We start from the raw sequence: 21013 nt of genomic DNA, 5'->3' as shown, positions 1-21013 counted from the left end.
ATGATAAAATGACTGTGTCCGTCACGAAATTTTTGCGATTTTTGTGGATTATATAATTGACCGATGACATATAAAGATAATATAAAAAAATTGGGGTGCGGTTATTTTTTGTTTTCACGTAATAACAATTAACTTAATCTATTGCCAGCCTACGCCGGACGGCACGAAAATGATAAAATGACTGTGTTCATCGCGAAATTTTTGAGATTTTTGTGGATTATATAGTTGATTTATGATATATAAACATAATATAAAAAAAATTAGGGTGCAGTTATTTTTTGTTTTCACGTAATAACAATTAAAAGTTTCTCCATTGCCATCCTAGGCCGGACAGCACGAAAATGATAATAGGACTGTGTCCATCACGAAATTTTTGCGATTTTTGTGGATTATATAATTGACCGATGACATATAAAGATAATATAAAAAAATTGGGGTGCAGTTATTTTTTGTTTTCACTTAATAACAATTAACTTAATCTATTGCCAGCCTACCTCGGACGGCACGAAAATGATAAAATGACTGTGTCCGTCACGAAATTTTTGCGATTTTTGTGGATTATATAATTGACCGATGACATATAAAGATAATATAAAAAAATTGGGGTGCGGTTATTTTTTGTTTTCACGTAATAACAATTAACTTAATCTATTGCCAGCCTACGCCGGACGGCACGAAAATGATAAAATGACTGTGTTCATCGCGAAATTTTTGAGATTTTTGTGGATTATATAGTTGATTTATGATATATAAACATAATATAAAAAAAATTAGGGTGCAGTTATTTTTTGTTTTCACGTAATAACAATTAAAAGTTTCTCCATTGCCATCCTAGGCCGGACAGCACGAAAATGATAATAGGACTGTGTCCATCACGAAATTTTTGCGATTTTTGTGGATTATATAATTGACCGATGACATATAAAGATAATATAAAAAAATGGGGGGCAGTTATTTTTTGTTTTCACGTAATAATAATTAACTTAATCTATTGCCAGCCTACGCCGGACGGCACGAAAATGATAAAATGACTGTGTCCATCACAAAATTTTTGCGATTTTTGTGGTTTATATAGTTAATTTATGATATATAAACATAATATAAAAAAAAATTGCGGTGCAGTTATTTTTTGTTTTCACGTAATAACAATTAAAAGTTACTCCATTGCCAGCCTACGCCGGACGGCACGAAAATGATAAAATGACTTTGTCCATCACAAAATTTTTGCGATTTTTGTAGATTATATAGTTGATCTATCATATATAAACACAATATAAAAAAATTGGGGTGAAGTTATTTTTTGTTTTCACGTAATAACAATTAAAAGTTACTCCATTGTCATCCTACGCCGGACGGCACGAAAATTATAAAATGACTGTGTTCATCACGACATTTTTGAGATTTTTATGGATTATATAATGGATCGATAATATATAAACATGATATAAAAAAAATGGGGTGCAGCTATTTTTTGTTTTCACGTAATAATAATTAACTTAATCTATTGCCAGCCTACGCCGGACGGCACGAAAATGATAAAATGACTGTGTCCATCACAAAATTTTTGGGATTTTTGTGGATTATATAGTTGATTTCTGATAATATAAACATAATATAAAAAAATTGGGGTGCAGTTATTTTTTGTTTTCACGTAATAACAATTAAAAGTTATTCCATTGCCAGCCTACGCTGGACGGCACGAAAATGATAAAATGACTTTGTCCATCACAAAATTTTTGCGATTTTTGTGGATTATATAGTTGATCTATGATATATAAACACAATATAAAAAAATTAGGGTGAAGTTATTTTTTGTTTTCACGTAATAACAATTAAAAGTTTCTCCATTGCCAGCCTACGCCGGACGGCACGAAAATGATAAAACGACTTTGTCCATCACAAAATTTTTGCGATTTTTGTGGATTATATAATTGATCGATGACATATAAAAGATAATATAAAAAAATTGGGGTGCAGTTATTTTTTGTTTTCACGTAATAATAATTAACTTAATCTATTGCCAGCCTACGCCGGACGGCACGAAAATGTTAAAATGACTGTGTCCATCACGAAATTTTTTCGATTTTTGTGGATTATATAATTGACCGAAGACATATAAAGATAATATAAAAAAATTGGGGTGCAGTTATTTTTTGTTTTCACGTAATAATAATTAACTTAATCTATTGCCAGCCTACCCGGACGCCAAAAAAATGATAAAATGACTGTGTCCATCACAAAATGTATGCGACTTTTGTGGATTATATATAGTTGATCTATGATATATAAACATAATATAAAAAAATGGGGTGCAGTTATTTTTTGTTTTCACGTAACAACGATTAGAAGTTACTCCATTGCCATCCTACGCCGGACGGCACGAAAATGATAAAATGACTGTGTTCATCACAAAATTTTTGCGATTTTTGTGGATTATATAATTGACCGATGACATATAAAGATAATATAAAAAAATGGGGTGCAGTTATTTTTTGTTTTCACGTAATAATAATTAACTTAATCTATTGCCAGCCTACCCGGACGCCAAAAAAATGATAAAATGACTGTGTCCATCACAAAATGTATGCGACTTTTGTGGATTATATATAGTTGATCTATGATATATAAACATAATATAAAAAAATGGGGTGCAGTTATTTTTTGTTTTCACGTAACAACGATTAGAAGTTACTCCATTGCCATCCTACGCCGGACGGCACGAAAATGATAAAATGACTGTGTTCATCACAAAATTTTTGCGATTTTTGTGGATTATATAATTGACCGATGACATATAAAGATAATATAAAAAAATGGGGTGCAGTTATTTTTTGTTTTCACGTAGCAACGATTAGAAGTTACTCCATTGCCATCCTACGCCGGACGGCACGAAAATGATAAAATGACTGTGTCCATCACAAAATTTTTGCGATTTTTGTGGATTATATAGTTAATTTATGATATATAAACATAATATAAAAAAAAATTGCGGTGCAGTTATTTTTTGTTTTCACGTAATAACAATTAAAAGTTACTTCATTGCCAGCCTACGCCGGACGGCACGAAAATGATAAAATGACTTTGTGCATCACAAAATGTTTGCGATTTTTGTGGATTATATAGTTGATCTATCATATATAAACACAATATAAAAAAATTGGGGTGAAGTTATTTTTTGTTTTCACGTAATAACAATTAAAAGTTACTCCATTGCCACATACGCCGGACGGCACGAAAATGATAAAATGACTGTGTTCATCACGACATTTTTGAGATTTTTGTGGATTATATAATTGACCGATGACATATAAAGATAATATAAAAAAATTGGGGTGCAGTTATTTTTTTTTTCACGTAATAACAATTAACTTAATCTATTGCCAGCCTACGCCGGACGGCACGAAAATGATAAAATGACTGTGTCCATCACAAATTTTTTGCGATTTTTGTGGATTATATAAAAAAATTGCGGTGCAGTTATTTTTTGTTTTCACGTAATAACAATTAAAAGTTACTCCATTGCCAGCCTACTCCGGACGGCACCAAAATGATAAAATGACTTTGTCCATCACAAAACTTTTGCGATTTTTGTGGATTATATAGTTGATCTATTATATATAAACACAATATAAAAAAATTGGAGTGAAGTTATTTTTTGTTTTCACGTAATAACAATTAAAAGTTACTCCATTGCCATCCTACGCCGGACGGCACGAAAATGATAAAATGACTGTGTTCATCACGACATTTTTGAGATTTTTGTGGATTATATAATGGATCGATAATATATAAACATGATATAAAAAAAATGGGGTGCAGCTATTTTTTGTTTTCACGTAATAATAATTAACTTAATCTATTGCCAGCCTACGCCGGACGGCACAAAAATGATAAAATGACTGTGTCCATCACAATATTTTTGCGATTTTTGTGGATTATGTAGTTGATTTATGATAATATAAACATAATATAAAAAAAAATTGCGGTGCAGTTATTTTTTGTTTTCATGTAATAACAATTAAAAGTTACTCCATTGCCAGCCTACGCCGGACGGCACGAAAATGATAAAATGACTTTGTCCATCACAAAATTTTTGCGATTTTTGTGGATTATATAGTTGATCTATCATATATAAACACAATATAAAAAAATTGGGGTGAAGTTATTTTTTGTTTTCACGTAATAACAATTAAAAGTTACTCCATTGCCATCCTACGCCGGACGGCACGAAAATTATAAAATGACTGTGTTCATCACGACATTTTTGAGATTTTTGTGGATTATATAATGGATCGATAATATATAAACATGATATAAAAAAATGGGGTGCAGCTATTTTTTGTTTTCATGTAATAATAATTAACTTAATCTATTGCCAGCCTACGCCGGACGGCACGAAAATGATAAAATGACTGTGTCCATCACAAAATTTTTGCGATTTTTGTGGATTATATAGTTGATTTATGATAATATAAACATAATATAAAAAAATTGGGGTGCAGTTATTTTTTGTTTTCACGTAATAACAATTAAAAGTTATTCCATTGCCAGCCTACGCTGGACGGCACGAAAATGATAAAATGACTTTGTCCATCACAAAATTTTTGCGACTTTTGTGGATTATATAGTTGATCTATGATATATAAACACAATATAAAAAAAATTGGGGTGAAGTTATTTTTTGTTTTCACGTAATAACAATTAAAAGTTTCTCCATTGCCATCCTACGCCGGACAGCACGAAAATGATAATATGACTGTGTCCATCACGAAATTTTTGCGATTTTTGTGGATTATATAATTGACCGATGACATATAAAGATAATATAAAAAAATTGGGGTGCAGTTGTTTTTTGTTTTCACGTAATAACAATTAACTTAATCTATTGCCAGCCTACGCCGGACAGCACGAAAATGATAATATGACTGTGTCCATCACGAAATTTTTGCGATTTTTGTGGATTATATAATTGACCGATGACATATAAAGATAATATAAAAAAATTGGGGTGCAGTTATTTTTTGTTTTCACGTAATAATAATTAACTTAATCTATTGCCAGCCTACCCGGACGCCAAGAAAATGATAAAATGACTGTGTCCATCACAAAATGTATGCGACTTTTGTGGATTATATAGTTCTGGGGTTCTCAATCTGTGGTACATGTACCACTCGTGGTACATTTCATTAGGTGCGGTGGTACACAAAACGCAAAACCACAGCCAAAATTCAGCATATTTTTAGTTAATTAGATTATCTACCTCCATAGATACTTCAGTTAGGTGGTACCAAAAATAATTATAAGAATTTTGGTGGTACATGGCTCAAAAACATTGAAAACCACTGATATAGTTGATCTATGATATATAAACATAATATAAAAAAATGGGGTGCAGTTATTTTTTGTTTTCACGTAACAACGATTAAAAGTTACTCCATTGCCATCCTACGCCGGACGGCACGAAAATGATAAAATGACTGTGTTCATCACAAAATTTTTGCGATTTTTGTGGATTATATAATTGACCGATGACATATAAAGATAATATAAAAAAAATGGGGGGCAGTTATTTTTTGTTTTCACGTAATAACAATTAACTTAATCTATTGCCAGCCTACGCCGGACGGCACGAAAATGATAAAATGACTGTGTCCATCACAAAATTTTTGCGATTTTTGTGGATTATATAGTTAGTTTATAATATATAAACATAATATAAAAAAAAATTGCGGTGCAGTTATTTTTTGTTTTCACGTAATAACAATTAAAAGTTACTTCATTGCCAGCCTACGCCGGACGGCACGAAAATGATAAAATGACTTTGTGCATCACAAAATGTTTGCGATTTTTGTGGATTATATAGTTGATCTATCATATATAAACACAATATAAAAAAATTGGGGTGAAGTTATTTTTTGTTTTCACGTAATAACAATTAAAAGTTACTCCATTGCCACATACGCCGGACGGCACGAAAATGATAAAATGACTGTGTTCATCACGACATTTTTGAGATTTTTGTGGATTATATAATTGACCGATGACATATAAAGATAATATAAAAAAATTGGGGTGCAGTTATTTTTTTTTTCACGTAATAACAATTAACTTAATCTATTGCCAGCCTACGCCGGACGGCACGAAAATGATAAAATGACTGTCCATCACAAATTTTTTGCGATTTTTGTGGATTATATAAAAAAATTGCCGTGCAGTTATTTTTTGTTTTCACGTAATAACAATTAAAAGTTACTCCATTGCCAGCCTACTCCGGACGGCACGAAAATGATAAAATGACTTTGTCCATCACAAAACTTTTGCGATTTTTGTGGATTATATAGTTGATCTATGATATATAAACACAATATAAAAAAATTGGGGTGAAGTTATTTTTTGTTTTCACGTAATAACAATTAAAAGTTACTCCATTGCCATCCTACGCCGGACGGCACGAAAATGATAAAATGACTGTGTTCATCACGACATTTTTGAGATTTTTGTGGATTATATAATGGATCGATAATATATAAACATGATATAAAAAAAATGGGGTGCAGCTATTTTTTGTTTTCACGTAATAATAATTAACTTAATCTATTGCCAGCCTACGCCGGACGGCACGAAAATGATAAAATGACTGTGTCCATCACAAAATTTTTGCAATTTTTGTGGATTATATAGTTGATTTATGATAATATAAACATAATATAAAAAAAAATTGCGGTGCAGTTATTTTTTGTTTTCACGTAATAACAATTAAAAGTTACTCCATTGCCAGCCTACGCCGGACGGCACGAAAATGATAAAATGACTTTGTCCATCACAAAATTTTTGCGATTTTTGTGGATTATATAGTTGATCTATCATATATAAACACAATATAAAAAAATTGTGGTGAAGTTATTTTTTGTTTTCACGTAATAACAATTAAAAGTTACTCCATTGCCATCCTACGCCGGACGGCACGAAAATTATAAAATGACTGTGTTCATCACGACATTTTTGAGATTTTTGTGGATTATATAATGGATCGATAATATATAAACATGATATAAAAAATGGGGTGCAGCTATTTTTTGTTTTCACGTAATAATAATTAACTTAATCTATTGCCAGCCTACGCCGGACGGCACGAAAATGATAAAATGACTGTGTCCATCACAAAATTTTTGCGATTTTTGTGGATTATATAGTTGATTTATGATAATATAAACATAATATAAAAAAATTGGGGTGCAGTTATTTTTTGTTTTCACGTAATAACAATTAAAAGTTATTCCATTGCCAGCCTACGCTGGACGGCACGAAAATGATAAAATGACTTTGTCCGTCACAAAATTTTTGCGATTTTTGTGGATTATATAGTTGATCTATGATATATAAACACAATATAAAAAAATTGGGGTGAAGTTATTTTTTGTTTTCACGTAATAACAATTAAAAGTTTCTCCATTGCCATCCTACGCCGGACAGCACGAAAATGATAATATGACTGTGTCCATCACGAAATTTTTGCGATTTTTGTGGATTATATAATTGACCGATGACATATAAAGATAATATAAAAAAATTGGGGTGCAGTTGTTTTTTGTTTTCACGTAATAACAATTAACTTAATCTATTGCCAGCCTACGCCGGACAGCACGAAAATGATAATATGACTGTGTCCATCACGAAATTTTTGCGATTTTTGTGGATTATATAATTGACCGATGACATATAAAGATAATATAAAAAAATTGGGGTGCAGTTATTTTTTGTTTTCACGTAATAATAATTAACTTAATCTATTGCCAGCCTACGCCGGACGGCACGAAAATGTTAAAATGACTGTGTTCATCGCGAAATTTTTTAGATTTTTGTGGATTATATAATGGATCAATAATATGTAAACATGATATAAAAAAATTGGGGTGCAGTTATTTTTTGTTTTCACGTAATAATAATTAACTTAATTTATTGCCAGCCTACGCTGGACGGCACGAAAATGATAAAATGACTGTGTCCATCACGAAATTTTAGCTATATTTATAAATTGTATAATTGATCGATGACATATAAACATAATATAATAAAATTAGGGTGTAGTAATTTTTTTGTTTTCACGTAATAACAATTAAAAGTTACTCCATTGCCAGCCTACGCCGGACGGTGCGAAAATGATAAAATGACTTTGTCCATCACAAAACTTTTGCGATTTTTGAGGATTATATAATTGATCGATGACATATATATATATAGTTGATTTATGATATATAAACATAATATAAAAAAAATTGGGGTGCAGTTATTTTTTGTTTTCACGTAATAACAATTAAAAGTTTCTCCATTGCCATCCTACGCCGGACAGCACGAAAATGATAATATGACTGTGTCCATCACGAAATTTTTGCGATTTTTGTGGATTATATAATTGACCGATGACATATAAAGATAATATAAAAAAATTGGGGTGCAGTTATTTTTTGTTTTCACGTAATAACAATTAACTTAATCTATTGCCAGCCTACGCCGGACGGCACGAAAATGATAAAATGACTGTGTCCATCACGAAATTTTTGCGATTTTTGTGGATTATATAATTGCTCGATGACATATAAAAGATAATATAAAAAAATTGGGGTGCAGTTATTTTTTGTTTTCACGTAATAATAATTAACTTAATCTATTGCCAGCCTACGCCGGACGGCACGAAAATGTTAAAGTGACTGTGTTCATCGCGAAATTTTTGAGATTTTTGTGGATTATATAATGGATCGATAATATGTAAACATGATATAAAAAAATTGGGGTGCAGTTATTTTTTGTTTTCACGTAATAATAATTAACTTAATTTATTGCCAGCCTACGCTGGACGGCACGAAAATGATAAAATGACTTTGTCCATCACGAAATTTTAGCTATATTTATAAATTGTATAATTGATCGATGACATATAAACATAATATAATAAAATTAGGGTGCAGTAATTTTTTTGTTTTCACGTAATAACAATTAAAAGTTACTCCATTGCCAGCCTACGCCGGACGGTACGAAAATGATAAAATGACTTTGTCCATCACAAAACTTTTGCGATTTTTGAGGATTATATAATTGATCGATGACATATATATATATATATATATATATATATATATATATATATATATATATATATATATATAGTTGATTTATGATATATAAACATAATATAAAAAAAAATTGGGGTGCAGTTATTTTTTGTTTTCACGTAATAACAATTAAAAGTTACTCCATTGCCATCCTACGCCGGACAGCACGAAAATGATAATATGGACTGTGTCCATCACGAAATTTTTGCGATTTTTGTGGATTATATAATTGACCGATGACATATAAAGATAATATAAAAAAATTGGGGTGCAGTTATTTTTTGTTTTCACGTAATAACAATTAACTTAATCTATTGCCAGCCTACGCCGGACGCACAGTGGTTCCAAATGCTGAAAACGTGGTCATGATGCGAAGAAGAAAGTCCCTATCTAGGGATTTTCATGTTTACAGTTGTTTTCTCATACTATCGTAAAGTCGTAATACACAGGTATAAGGATCAGACTAGATGTATTTTGGTTCACTTCACAGCTCAGGAACAAGTGAACCATGTCCGAGGTTATTTTGGCCGGCAGAGAAAGTCTAAAAGAACGCGTATATTGAAAACGCTGTAAAACGTTTTGGGGTTTATCAATTTTATCGCTATAAAGCAGATTCTACTTTTTTAAGTATTCAGTAATGTAAGATGTAAGTTAACTTAAGTTTTAGTAACAATAAATGCCTTAAATTTGTTACTACATAAATAGTGAAAATATACTTAAAATAACCAAAATTTTGTAAAGATACATTCAAAAAGTACAAAATTCTGCATAATTCTGCGAGTAATGTTTATTAGTCTTAAAACATATTGTAAGAAGATACAGACTCATTTTGGTTTAGCTGCCTATAACTGCCTATGCATTGCTGGCAGTTGTTTGAATAAAAAAGTGGAAAATTATGCATATTACATGATTCTGGCGATTGTGGAGTATGTATGGGCGGTTGTACATAAGTAATAGGTTCTGAATATTGTACTTCATAATCAAAATGTATTGGTAATCAGCAATTTAAAAAAATCCTTATAATATAAATTTTTAAACACATATGCATTTAAAATAAAATTTTCGAAATTCTTTCGGCTATATTGGATCCGCCATTTTGTTTTAATAAAAAGTAATGTTAGATTTGTAATCAACGACCTTAAATTACCAAATATGACAAAAAAAATTGCGTTTTGATTGATACTTCCAATTTCTTTCCGTCATGTTGGATCCGCCATTTTGTTTTTCCCAAAAAATAATGTCAGATTAGTAATCAGCGATGCCAAAAACCCCTAAGAACGAAAGTAATTCCAAAATGTATAACCAATATACGCTTTTAAAGGTTCATGACCACGTTTTCGGCATTTGGAACCACTGTGGGACGGCACGAAAATGATAAAATGACTGTGTCCATCACAAAATTTTTGCGATTTTTGTGGGTTATATAGTTGATTTATGATATATAAACATAATATAAAAAAAATTGGGGTGCAGTTATTTTTTGTTTTCACGTAATAACAATTAAAATTTACTCCATTGCCAGCCTACGCCGGACGGCACGAAAATGATAAAATGACTGTCCATCACAAAAATTTTGCGATTTTTGTGGATTATATAGTTGATCTATGATATATTAACACAATATAAAAAAATTGGGGTGAAGTTATTTTTTGTTTTCACGTAATAACAATTAAAAGTTAAAAAATCCACAAGGAAAGAAAAGTTTTCCTGTGGTTGGCTGTATACCATCAATCACAAAAATTGGAATAAATCCTTTGTAAAAGGTATAAAATTTATTAAAATCCCTAAAGGGCTACATCAGAACTAAACGTTTTCGATTTTATTACAAAATCATCATCAGTGTAAGACCTAAAAGTAAGTATAACCTATTTTATTAATGTAAAATTGATATTTAAATTCTGACTAAGGTTTAAAACAAGTGGTTATACTCACAGTCTGGATGCTAGCTAAGCCACCAAAGAAATATAGTGGTAATAACCCTTTAAATATAAAATTTATGCTTTACAGATGCATATTTACTTAAAATGCCTTGTGATGGGCAAATGGCAACAGGAATAATGCCCTAAGGTAAGGTATTTAAATTCCCAACATGTGGGATGCAAAAAATTGAGTTGTTTACATTTCGATGACTTTATGGCAACTGAATGAAAGTTGAGTGATGTTTCTGAAAGGTGTCAAAGATCAAACCGAACAATGTGACAATGTGACATAATAGTTACCATGTGTTACCTCAGCCAACTGATTGTGATATGATATTTTTTTAAAAATTTTCCAACAGTAATAACTAACATCAACAAAGATGTGGCTATAATAAAGTTTACCCCCATTTTGTAGGTTGTATTAAATGATTTTTATAATGTGGATGGAGAAGTAGCCAGATTGTATGCAACCAACTATACATAATAATAATGAAAATAAATTAATTAGTGGAAATGGATCCATTTATGTATAGGAACATCTGGGACCCAGTAATTAAGTGGGAAAATTTTTGCTAGGATGTTTTATTTATGTGTAAAGGTTGATGATTGTGGTTCGAATTTAAAATGGAAGCGAGTCCAACTGTGTTGATGAAAGTTGAGTTTATTACTATGAATGAAAATGGTTTAAATGTACTAATTGTAAGAGTAAATTAGAAAGTCTATTGTATGTGGAGGTCTAATATCAAAGTAGTATTGAAATTATGATAAGTAGTATAATTTACAGGAGGAGGCTGATATGATATAAAGATATGTAGGTTGGTTGGCTAAAGATAGGTGGGTGTATCAATTGGAAGTGCAAGCAAGGTATCAATTGAACTCGTAACTTCGGACGGCACGAAAATGATAATGTGACTGTGTTCATCGCGAAATTTTTGAGATTTTTGAGGATTATATAATGGATCGATAATATGTAAACATGATATAAAAAAATGGGGGTGCAGTTATTTTTTGTTTTCACGTAATAATAATTAACTTGATCTATTGCCAGCCTACGCCGGACGGCACGAAAATGATAAAATGACTGTGTCAATCACAAAATGTTTGCGATTTTTGTGGATTATATAGTTGATCTATGATATATAAATATAATATAAAAAAATTGGGGTGCAGTTATTTTTTGTTTTCACGTAATAACAATTAAAAGTTACTCCATTGCCATCCTACGCCGGATAGCACGTAAATGATAAAATGACTGTGTCCATCACGAAATTTTTGCGATTTTTGTGGATTATATAATTGATCGATGACATATAAACATAATATAAGAAAATTGGGGTGCAGTTATTTTTTGTTTTCACGTAATAAGAATTAACTTAATCTATTGCCAGCCTACGCCGGACGGCACGAAAATGATAAAATGACTGTGTCCATCACAAAATTTTTGCGATTTTTGTGGATTATATAGTTGATCTATGATATATAAACATAATATAAAAAAATTGGGGTTCAGTTATTTATTGTTTTCACGTAATAACAATTAAAATTTACTCCATTGCCATCCTACGCCGGACGGCACGAAAATGATAAAATGACTGTGTTCATCACGACATTTTTGAGATTTTTGTGGATTATATAATGGATCGATAATATATAAACATGATATAAAAAATTGGGGTGCAGCTTTTGTTTGTTTTCACGTAATAATAATTAACTTAAAATATTGCCAGCCTACGCCGGACGGCACGAAAATGATAAAATGACTGTGTCCATCACGAAATTTTTGCGTTTTTGGTGGATTATATAATTGATCGATGACATATAAAGATAATATAAAAAAATTGGGGTGCAGTTGTTTTTTGTTTTCACGTAATAACAATTAAAAGTTACTCCATTGCCATCCTACGCCGGACGGCACGAAAATGATAAAATGACTGTGTTCATCACGACCTTTTTGAGATTTTTGTGGATTATATAATGGATCGATAATATATAAACATGATATAAAAAAATTGGGTGCAGTTATGTTTTGTTTTAACGTAATAATAATTAACTTAATTTATTGCCAGCCTACGCTGGACGGCACGAAAATTATAAAATGACTGTGTCCATCACGAAATTTTTGCTATTTTTGTGCATTATAAAATTGATCGATGACATATAAACATAATACAAAAAATTTGGGGTGCAGTTATTTTTTGTTTTCACGTAATAATAATTAACTTAATCTATTGCCAGCCTACGCCGGACGGCACGAAAATGATAAAATGACTGTGTCCGTCACAAAATTTTTGCGATTTGTGTGGATTATATAGTTGATTTATGATATGTAAACATAATATAAAAAAATTGGGGTGCAGTTATTTTTTGCTTTCACGTAATAACAATTAAAAGTTACTCCATTGCCATCCTACGCCGGACAGCACGAAAATGATAAAATTACTGTGTCCATCTCGAAATTTTTGCGATTTTTGTGGATTATATAATTGATCGATGACATATAAAGATAATACAAAAAAATTGGGGTGCAGTTATTTTTTGATTTCACGTAATAACAATTAAACCTTACTACACTGCCAGCCTACGCCGGACGGCACGAAAATCATAAAATGACTTTGTCCATCACAATATTTTTGCGATTTTTGTGGATTATATAGTTGATCTATGATATATAAACATAATATAAAAAAATTGGGGTGCAGCTATTTTTTGTTTTCACGTAATAACAATTAAAAATTACTCCATTGCCATCCTACGCCGGACAGCACGAAAATGATAAAATGACTGTGTCTATCACGAAATTTTTGCGATTTTTGTGGATTATATAATTGATCGATGACATATAAAGTTAATATAAAAAAATTGGGGCTCAGTTGTTTTTTGTTTTCACGTAATACCAATTAAAAGTTACTCCATTGCCATCCTACGCCGGACGGCACGAAAATGATAAAATGACTGTGTTCTTCAGGAAATTTTTGCGATTTTTGTGGATTATATAATTGGTCGATGATATATATAAACATAATATAAAAAAAGTGGGGTGCAGTTATTTTTGGTTTTCACGTAATAATAATTAACTTAATCTATTGCCAGCCTACGCTGGATGGCACGAAAATGATAAACTGACTGTCGATCACGAAATTTTTTTCGATTTTTGTGGATTATATAAGTGAACGATGACATATAAACATAATATAAAAAAATTGCGTTGCTGTTATTTTTTGTTTTCGCGTAATAATAATTAACTTAATCTATTGCCAGCCTACGCCGGACGGCACGAAAATGATAAAATGACTGTGTTCGTCACGAAATTTTGGAGATTTTTGTGGATTATATAATTGATCGATGATATATAAACATAATATAAAAAAATTGGGGTGTAGTTATTTTTTGTTTTCACCCAATAACAAATACAAGTTACTCCATTGGTATCCAGCGCCGCACGGCACGAAATCTTTGCCATTTTTGTGGATTATATAGCTGACAAATGATATATAAACGACATAAAATAATTGAAGTGGAATTATTTTTTGGTATGCAGTACTCCATTGGTATCCAGCGCCGCACCTCACGAAAATGATAATATGCCTGTGTCCATCACGAAATTGTTGCAATTTTGCTCTCCTAAGGTTGTTCGTAACGAAACTTTGAAACACGATTTAACATCTTCTTTTCGTATGTCTAAGATTTCGGAATTTAGTAAACTTTGTCCTAGAATACATAGCTCTACACCTCTAACGGGTCTAGTTAATTGTTCACTGTGACAGAAATTAGCCGACGTGACGTACTATATACACAACCCCTAAGACCAGCACTATCAATCTAACACTTAATTTTAAATAGCTTACATTCGGAAGCAGCACAATATCCATAAATTACAACCTAGTTGATAAATAATTAATATTTTTAAAATTAAATATACATGTTGTGTTAACTTCTTCAAATTTCTCTCTTATCAAAATATTGTAATAATTAGTTTTGAATTTGTTAGTTGCAAAATTATAAATTGAATTTAACTCTTCTTTTGAAACATTAAAATCGGCTTTGAATATTTTACAGTCTTTATATAAAATAGGTTCATTTGTTAAAAGCGAAGGGTACACGTTTACAGAAGCGGCGGGTAATATTGAAGAATATTCGTGTTTTTTTTTATAAAATGCTAGAATATTATTATCTATGTCATCCAAATTGTCAGGGATTATATATATATATATATATATATATATATATATATATATATATATATATGTCATCGATCAATTATATAATCATTAATAACTAAAGTTACATTATTAAGTTCACTTTGGAGAGTATCAGTCATCGACAAATTAGGATTTGTTGTACTTATCGTAGCGGTCTCCGAATCTTCACCAGACGTGGAAATGTCAGACATAAACACATGTTTATCATCATCATAAGATTGATCACACAAATTTTCAGTATAAATATTGTTTTTAAAAACTTCACTGTCACATAATTCTATAACACTTACATTATTTTCGGAACTATTTTTCAAATTTATAGAATCCACTAAATTTATTATTTCCTCGGTACGTCTTTTTAACGTTGTATATAAATTTAACCTGTTTAACTGTTTATTGTCTCGGAATTTTAACTCACACGCATTTTTAATTAAATCATCGCTACAACTTAAACGACGAATTTTGTTTGAGCTCGTGGACACAGAACTAAAATAATTTGCTATATTCAAATACGATATCTATAGAAGCCATTGTATGGAAACTTTGGGTATATGGTATATAGGTATATTAACGCGTTGTAACTATTAATTAAAATCAATGTACAAAAGAACAAATAATCTTATATTTAGAGTAAACGTAATCAAAGCAACAATCTAAAACCTAACGGAGTGAACACGACGTGCTTGCTCAATTCCATAGACGTAACCAGGGGGTGGTTTTGGGAGTTATAACCCCCCCTTTTAGATGTACTTTGAGCTCTATACGCTTAACACAATTATTATTCCATACCCCCAGAGACCTTCAAGTAGATGTAACCCCCCCTTAGGATCATCCTGGTTACACCTCTGCTCAATTCAAGCTTAAAAACTATCCCATTCTCTTCTTTAATTCCCTTAGAAAGCCCTTGTATTTTTTTACAAACCAATATATTTAAAAATAATAGCCCACTGCCCCCTTAATTAATAGTTGGTCTACCGTCTTTATTTTCTTCTATCTGACGCCTTTATATTATTTTATGACTACTGTCGGCTGAAGGGTGACACGATAATTAAAAAGTTAAGGGTGTAAATTTTTTTCAAATTTAATATTTTACGGAACTATACTCTCCATGAGACTAAAAGCAGTCTACCCGTAAAATACACGATCCGCCCAAAAGGCCTGATTGCTATTATTATTACTAAAAGAAACATAATCAGAGCTAAATATTTACACAATAATAGTTAACCCAAAAAGCAAAATGTAGTAAATTTTGCATATATTTATCACCAAGATGAGGAACGTTATGTTATTTAGTATTTATGCTTAGGTTTCATGCGTCGACACTTCATGATATTATATTACAAGTTTTAACAGTTTTTTGTCAAATTTATGTGTGACATGTGTTTACAATAAATAAAATTTCTTTAGCTATTTTAATTATTGTATTTCTCGAAACCGGAAAAGATTCTTTTGATTTTCTAATAGACCCTTGATAAAACACCAATTGTTATCTTTAAATATATATAAAAATCTTACTTACATGTGAAAAAAGAGATATTACAGCATCATAAACTTTACGTTCAATTCCTGTGTATCTTTGAGTTACATGAAGGAAATTTTCATTGTGATTATCATTCAAAAATAATTATTGTTAGCATCCATAACATGGACTTCGTCAAAGTAGTAATTGTTATTACGTGAAAACAAAAAATAACTGCACCCCAATTTTTTTATATTATGTTTATATATCATAGATCAACTATATAATCCACAAAAATCGTGATGGACACAGTCATTTTATCATTTTCGTGCCGTCCGGCGTAGGCTGGCAATAGATTAAGTTAATTATTATTACGTGAAAACAAAAAATAACTGCACCCCAATTTTTTTATATTATGTTTGTATATCATCGATCAATTATATAATCCACAAAAATCTCCAAAATTTCGTGATGAACACAGTCATTTTATCATTTTCGTGCCGTCCGGCGTAGGATGGCAATGGAGTAAATTTTAATTGTTATTACGTGAAAACAAAAAATAACTGCACCCCAATTTTTTTATATTATGTTTATATGTCACATATCAATTATATAATCCACAAAAATCGCAAAAATTTTGTGATGAACACAGTCATTTTATCATTTTCGTGCCGTCCGGCGTAGGCTGGCAATAGATTAAGTTAATTATTATTACGTGAAAACAAAAAATAACTGCACCCCAATTTTTTATATCATGTTTATATGTCATCGATCAATTATATAATCCACAAAAATCGCAAAAATTTCGTGATGGACACAGTCTTTTTATCATTTTCGTGCCGTCCGGCGTAGGCTGGCAATGGAGTAACTTTTAATTGATATTACGTGAAAACAAAAAATAACTCCACCCCAATTTTTTTATATGATGTTTATATATCATCGATCAAGTATATAATCCACAAAAATTACAAAAAGTTCGTGATGAACACAGTCCTTTTATCATTTTCGTGCCTTTCAGCGTAGGATGGCAACTTTCAATTGTTATTACGTGAAAACAAAAAATAACTCCACCCCAATTTTTTATATGTTGTTTATACATCACTGATTAATAATATGATCCAAAAAAATGGCAAAAATTTCGTGATGGACACGATAATTTCATCATTTTTTTGACGTGCTGTACACGTAGTAGAACTTTTTGGGGTTGGAGTTAATTTAGGGGGTGGTTTTAATGATATTTTATTTGTAACACAGGTAACGAACTATTTTGTATTGATTTTGTGAGGTATTTTACGAATCTCGTAATACAGTTTATTGCTGGAATCTATTGCTAACTTCACATAAGTACCCCGTATAGGGATAAGGCAAAGAGAATGATGATGATGATACGCTGATGACGCTAATAGTAACAGATAACCTAGCAAATTTACAGTATTGGAAAACATAAACACTCATACCAATAAGTATGGTCTAAAACTGAACATCAAAAAGACTAAATTCATGATTGTAACAAAGAAGCTATACACCAATGTGAATTTAACCATAAATAATCAGCCAGTTGAAAGAGTTACGCCCTACAAATATTTAGGGGTCTGGTTCACTGATACTAATGACTACACAAGAGAAATTAAGAGGCGAATTGAGATAGCGTGATAATCATTTATCAAAATGAAAAAGTTCCTATGCAGCCGGGACATAAATATAAACTTAAGAACGAGAATGTTTTCTCCGTTCTGCTGTACGGCATGGAAGCTTGGACACTGAAAAAGATCAACATCAAAAACATTTAGGCATTCGAGATGTGGTGCTACAGGAGTATGTGGAAAATACCATGGACAGAGAGAGTAACAAATCAAAATGTTTTGCTGAAGATGGGGAAGGAGTGCGAAGTCATAAAAACCATACAAACGAAAAAGCTGGAATATCTAGGCCACATAATGAGAGGAGAAAATTACTCTCTGCTAAGACTCATAATCCAAGGAAAAATATCAGGAAAGAAAAATGTGGGACGTAGGAGGATTTCCTGGTTGCGAAATTTAAGGGAGTGGTATGGGTGCAGTTCAATACAGTTGTTCAGAGCTGCAGCCAACAAAGTGAAGATTGCTGTGATGTTAGCCAACCTACGATAGGAGACGGTACTGCACGAATAAGAAGATGAACTGTGTGACTCAACTTTTCCTGCAATATCAAACTCTTAAGTTTATTTTCGCAAAAGTTATAGCAAATGATCGGACCAAAATTCAAAAACTGCCACTTTAAACCTTCGCTCATCTACTAAAAGATGAATACTCTAAATAAAATATTTCCTAATTTAATTTTCTCTTTTATATACTTGCCCTATTTTTACCTGTAGCGATTTAAACTAAAAAAGTGCCATTTTTGACACTTATATGTTATAACTAAAATTCTCGTCCGAACTGTGACGGGCATTTTTGTATTTATAATGTATTAGGTATATAGTACTCAAACAATCCATTTGCAACCTGGCTGGTCAAGTGTCCCGAACATGGTATATTTTTGCCTTATTTCCCTGGAGTAAAGCGATATTGTTCTTATACAGAATAATTCTTATTTGTTTTTGAACCTAAATAAGTACTTTTGCATTCAATAATTGTCATACCTTTGAACATATTGCTATTGTATTCTCTAAACATAATTTCAAGAACTGTTTCTGGAATATTTGATCTTTGTAGAGTCTAGTGGTGGATTACATATAGATAGGCAAAACCGTTAAGTCTTATACCCACTGCGGAATGGGTGTGAAGCAGAGTGAGAAGCAGAAGTAGATTTCCAACATTTCAATCCTTCTCTTTATTATTTCTTTAAAAGATCCTACTCTTTGATTTTGTGCGATGCTTAAATAATTGACGAACTTGCATACCAATATATTTCTCTTTTTTTTTAGAAGTCACGCCGAAAAAATACTTTCGATCTGATGGGCAATCCCTGACGATTATGTTGGAAACTTCAAGTAGAACGACTCACATGTTGGCAACGCATATTTTCTACATTTACGCCAAAGAAGTTTTGGGATATCCCAAAATTAATATATCGATCTTGGAGGATGATTTCCAAATCGAGACCGTGATGAGCAGGTTGACCAGCTATGCTTCCATCGGCGTAGAGTAAGTAATTTGATCTATATGTTCATTTATTATTTTTTGTTAATCAACTTTCATTCATTTGCTAGACAACACAACACTTCAGTATTTTTATTTAACTTTTCTCTTTTTTATTTACTATGGTTTCCTTTTCGATATTTTATTGCGTTTTCTATCCCAGAAGTTTGAACTATGTCCAACTATATAATATGTAGGTACTAAGAAACGCCATCCTTTCGATGTTTGATAATTTTATTTCTAAAAAATTTAGTAAAATCCTTTATAAAAGGTATATTTATTTACAAATCTCTTAAAGGGCTACACCACAGAACGTTTTCGAACTAAAAAGTTCATCATCAGTACTGCTAACCTGAAATGGGTATAACCATTTTAATGAAAGCAAACTTTAAACGGGAATTTTGACTAAGGTTGAAAATTACAAGTTGATTATACTGACAGGTTTATAACATGCTGGAGCCACCAACATATATGGGTAAAAACCCTTTAAATGCTATACAATTGTAGAAAGTTTACATTATTATATTAAATAAAAGTGACGTTTAAAATAATCCTAGATATCACATCAGGCATCACAGGACTCCCCACACAACACGTGGGCTGCTTGTCCGAGGTTATGTCCTCACATTACGGACAGTAAGTAGCAATGAACGGTATTTTTGAAGAACGTCAGAACCAACCGTCAATGTAACCGGAAGTATGTATGTAGTGTTGCTCTAACCAACAATTTCAAAAAAATTAGTGATATTGAAATTAAACAGTAACAAATATCAATGTGTTGGAGTTGAAAGTTAATCTACCCTGAATGTAAAAAAAGAAGTCACCATGATGAAAGTTTTAGTGAATAGAAAAACCAACATTGAATTGTATTTCTGTGTGTAGTGTAATAGAAGGCATAATTACCCATACATCATCATCATAATCATATATCTCCAAGTGGAGCAACGGGCACCTTGCGGTATTTCAAGTAGCATGAGGTATGATGGTGAGGTTGCAAGTCCCACGCATCATCTGTTGAGTTCCGTCCAACTTTGTTTACTAGTTTTCTCCATTCCCTTCTGTTTTTTTGCTATCTTTTTTGCATCGTTCCATGTTAAATTATTTTCTTGGAGTTCTTTCTCTATTGTTCTTTTCCACGTATAAGATGGTCTACCCTTTCTTCTTTTGCCTTGAGCATTGTAATGTAGAGCTTGTCTAGCAATATTTG

The 21013-nt window shown here is 31.4% G+C and overlaps 1 protein-coding gene across 4 annotated transcripts in view; it reads left to right on the top strand.

Moving 5' to 3' along the window:
- The window catches only part of LOC114344933 (uncharacterized), a 1261996-nt gene that overhangs the window by 415590 nt on the left and 825393 nt on the right, over positions 1-21013 (top strand). For all 4 annotated transcript variants that reach the window (XM_050658192.1, XM_050658190.1, XM_050658191.1 and 1 more), the window contains one exon: positions 19593-19812. In XM_050658192.1, the coding sequence (XP_050514149.1) occupies positions 19643-19812 (170 nt within the window). In that variant the 5' untranslated portion in view covers positions 19593-19642. The remainder of the gene's footprint in view (positions 1-19592; positions 19813-21013) is intronic.

The sequence above is a fragment of the Diabrotica virgifera genome, chromosome 8 (genome assembly GCF_917563875.1).
Source record: "Diabrotica virgifera virgifera chromosome 8, PGI_DIABVI_V3a".
Taxonomy (NCBI): Eukaryota; Metazoa; Arthropoda; class Insecta; order Coleoptera; family Chrysomelidae; genus Diabrotica; species Diabrotica virgifera.
The sequence above is the reverse complement of the archived record's forward strand: the minus strand, read 5'-3'. Positions and strand labels throughout refer to the sequence as shown.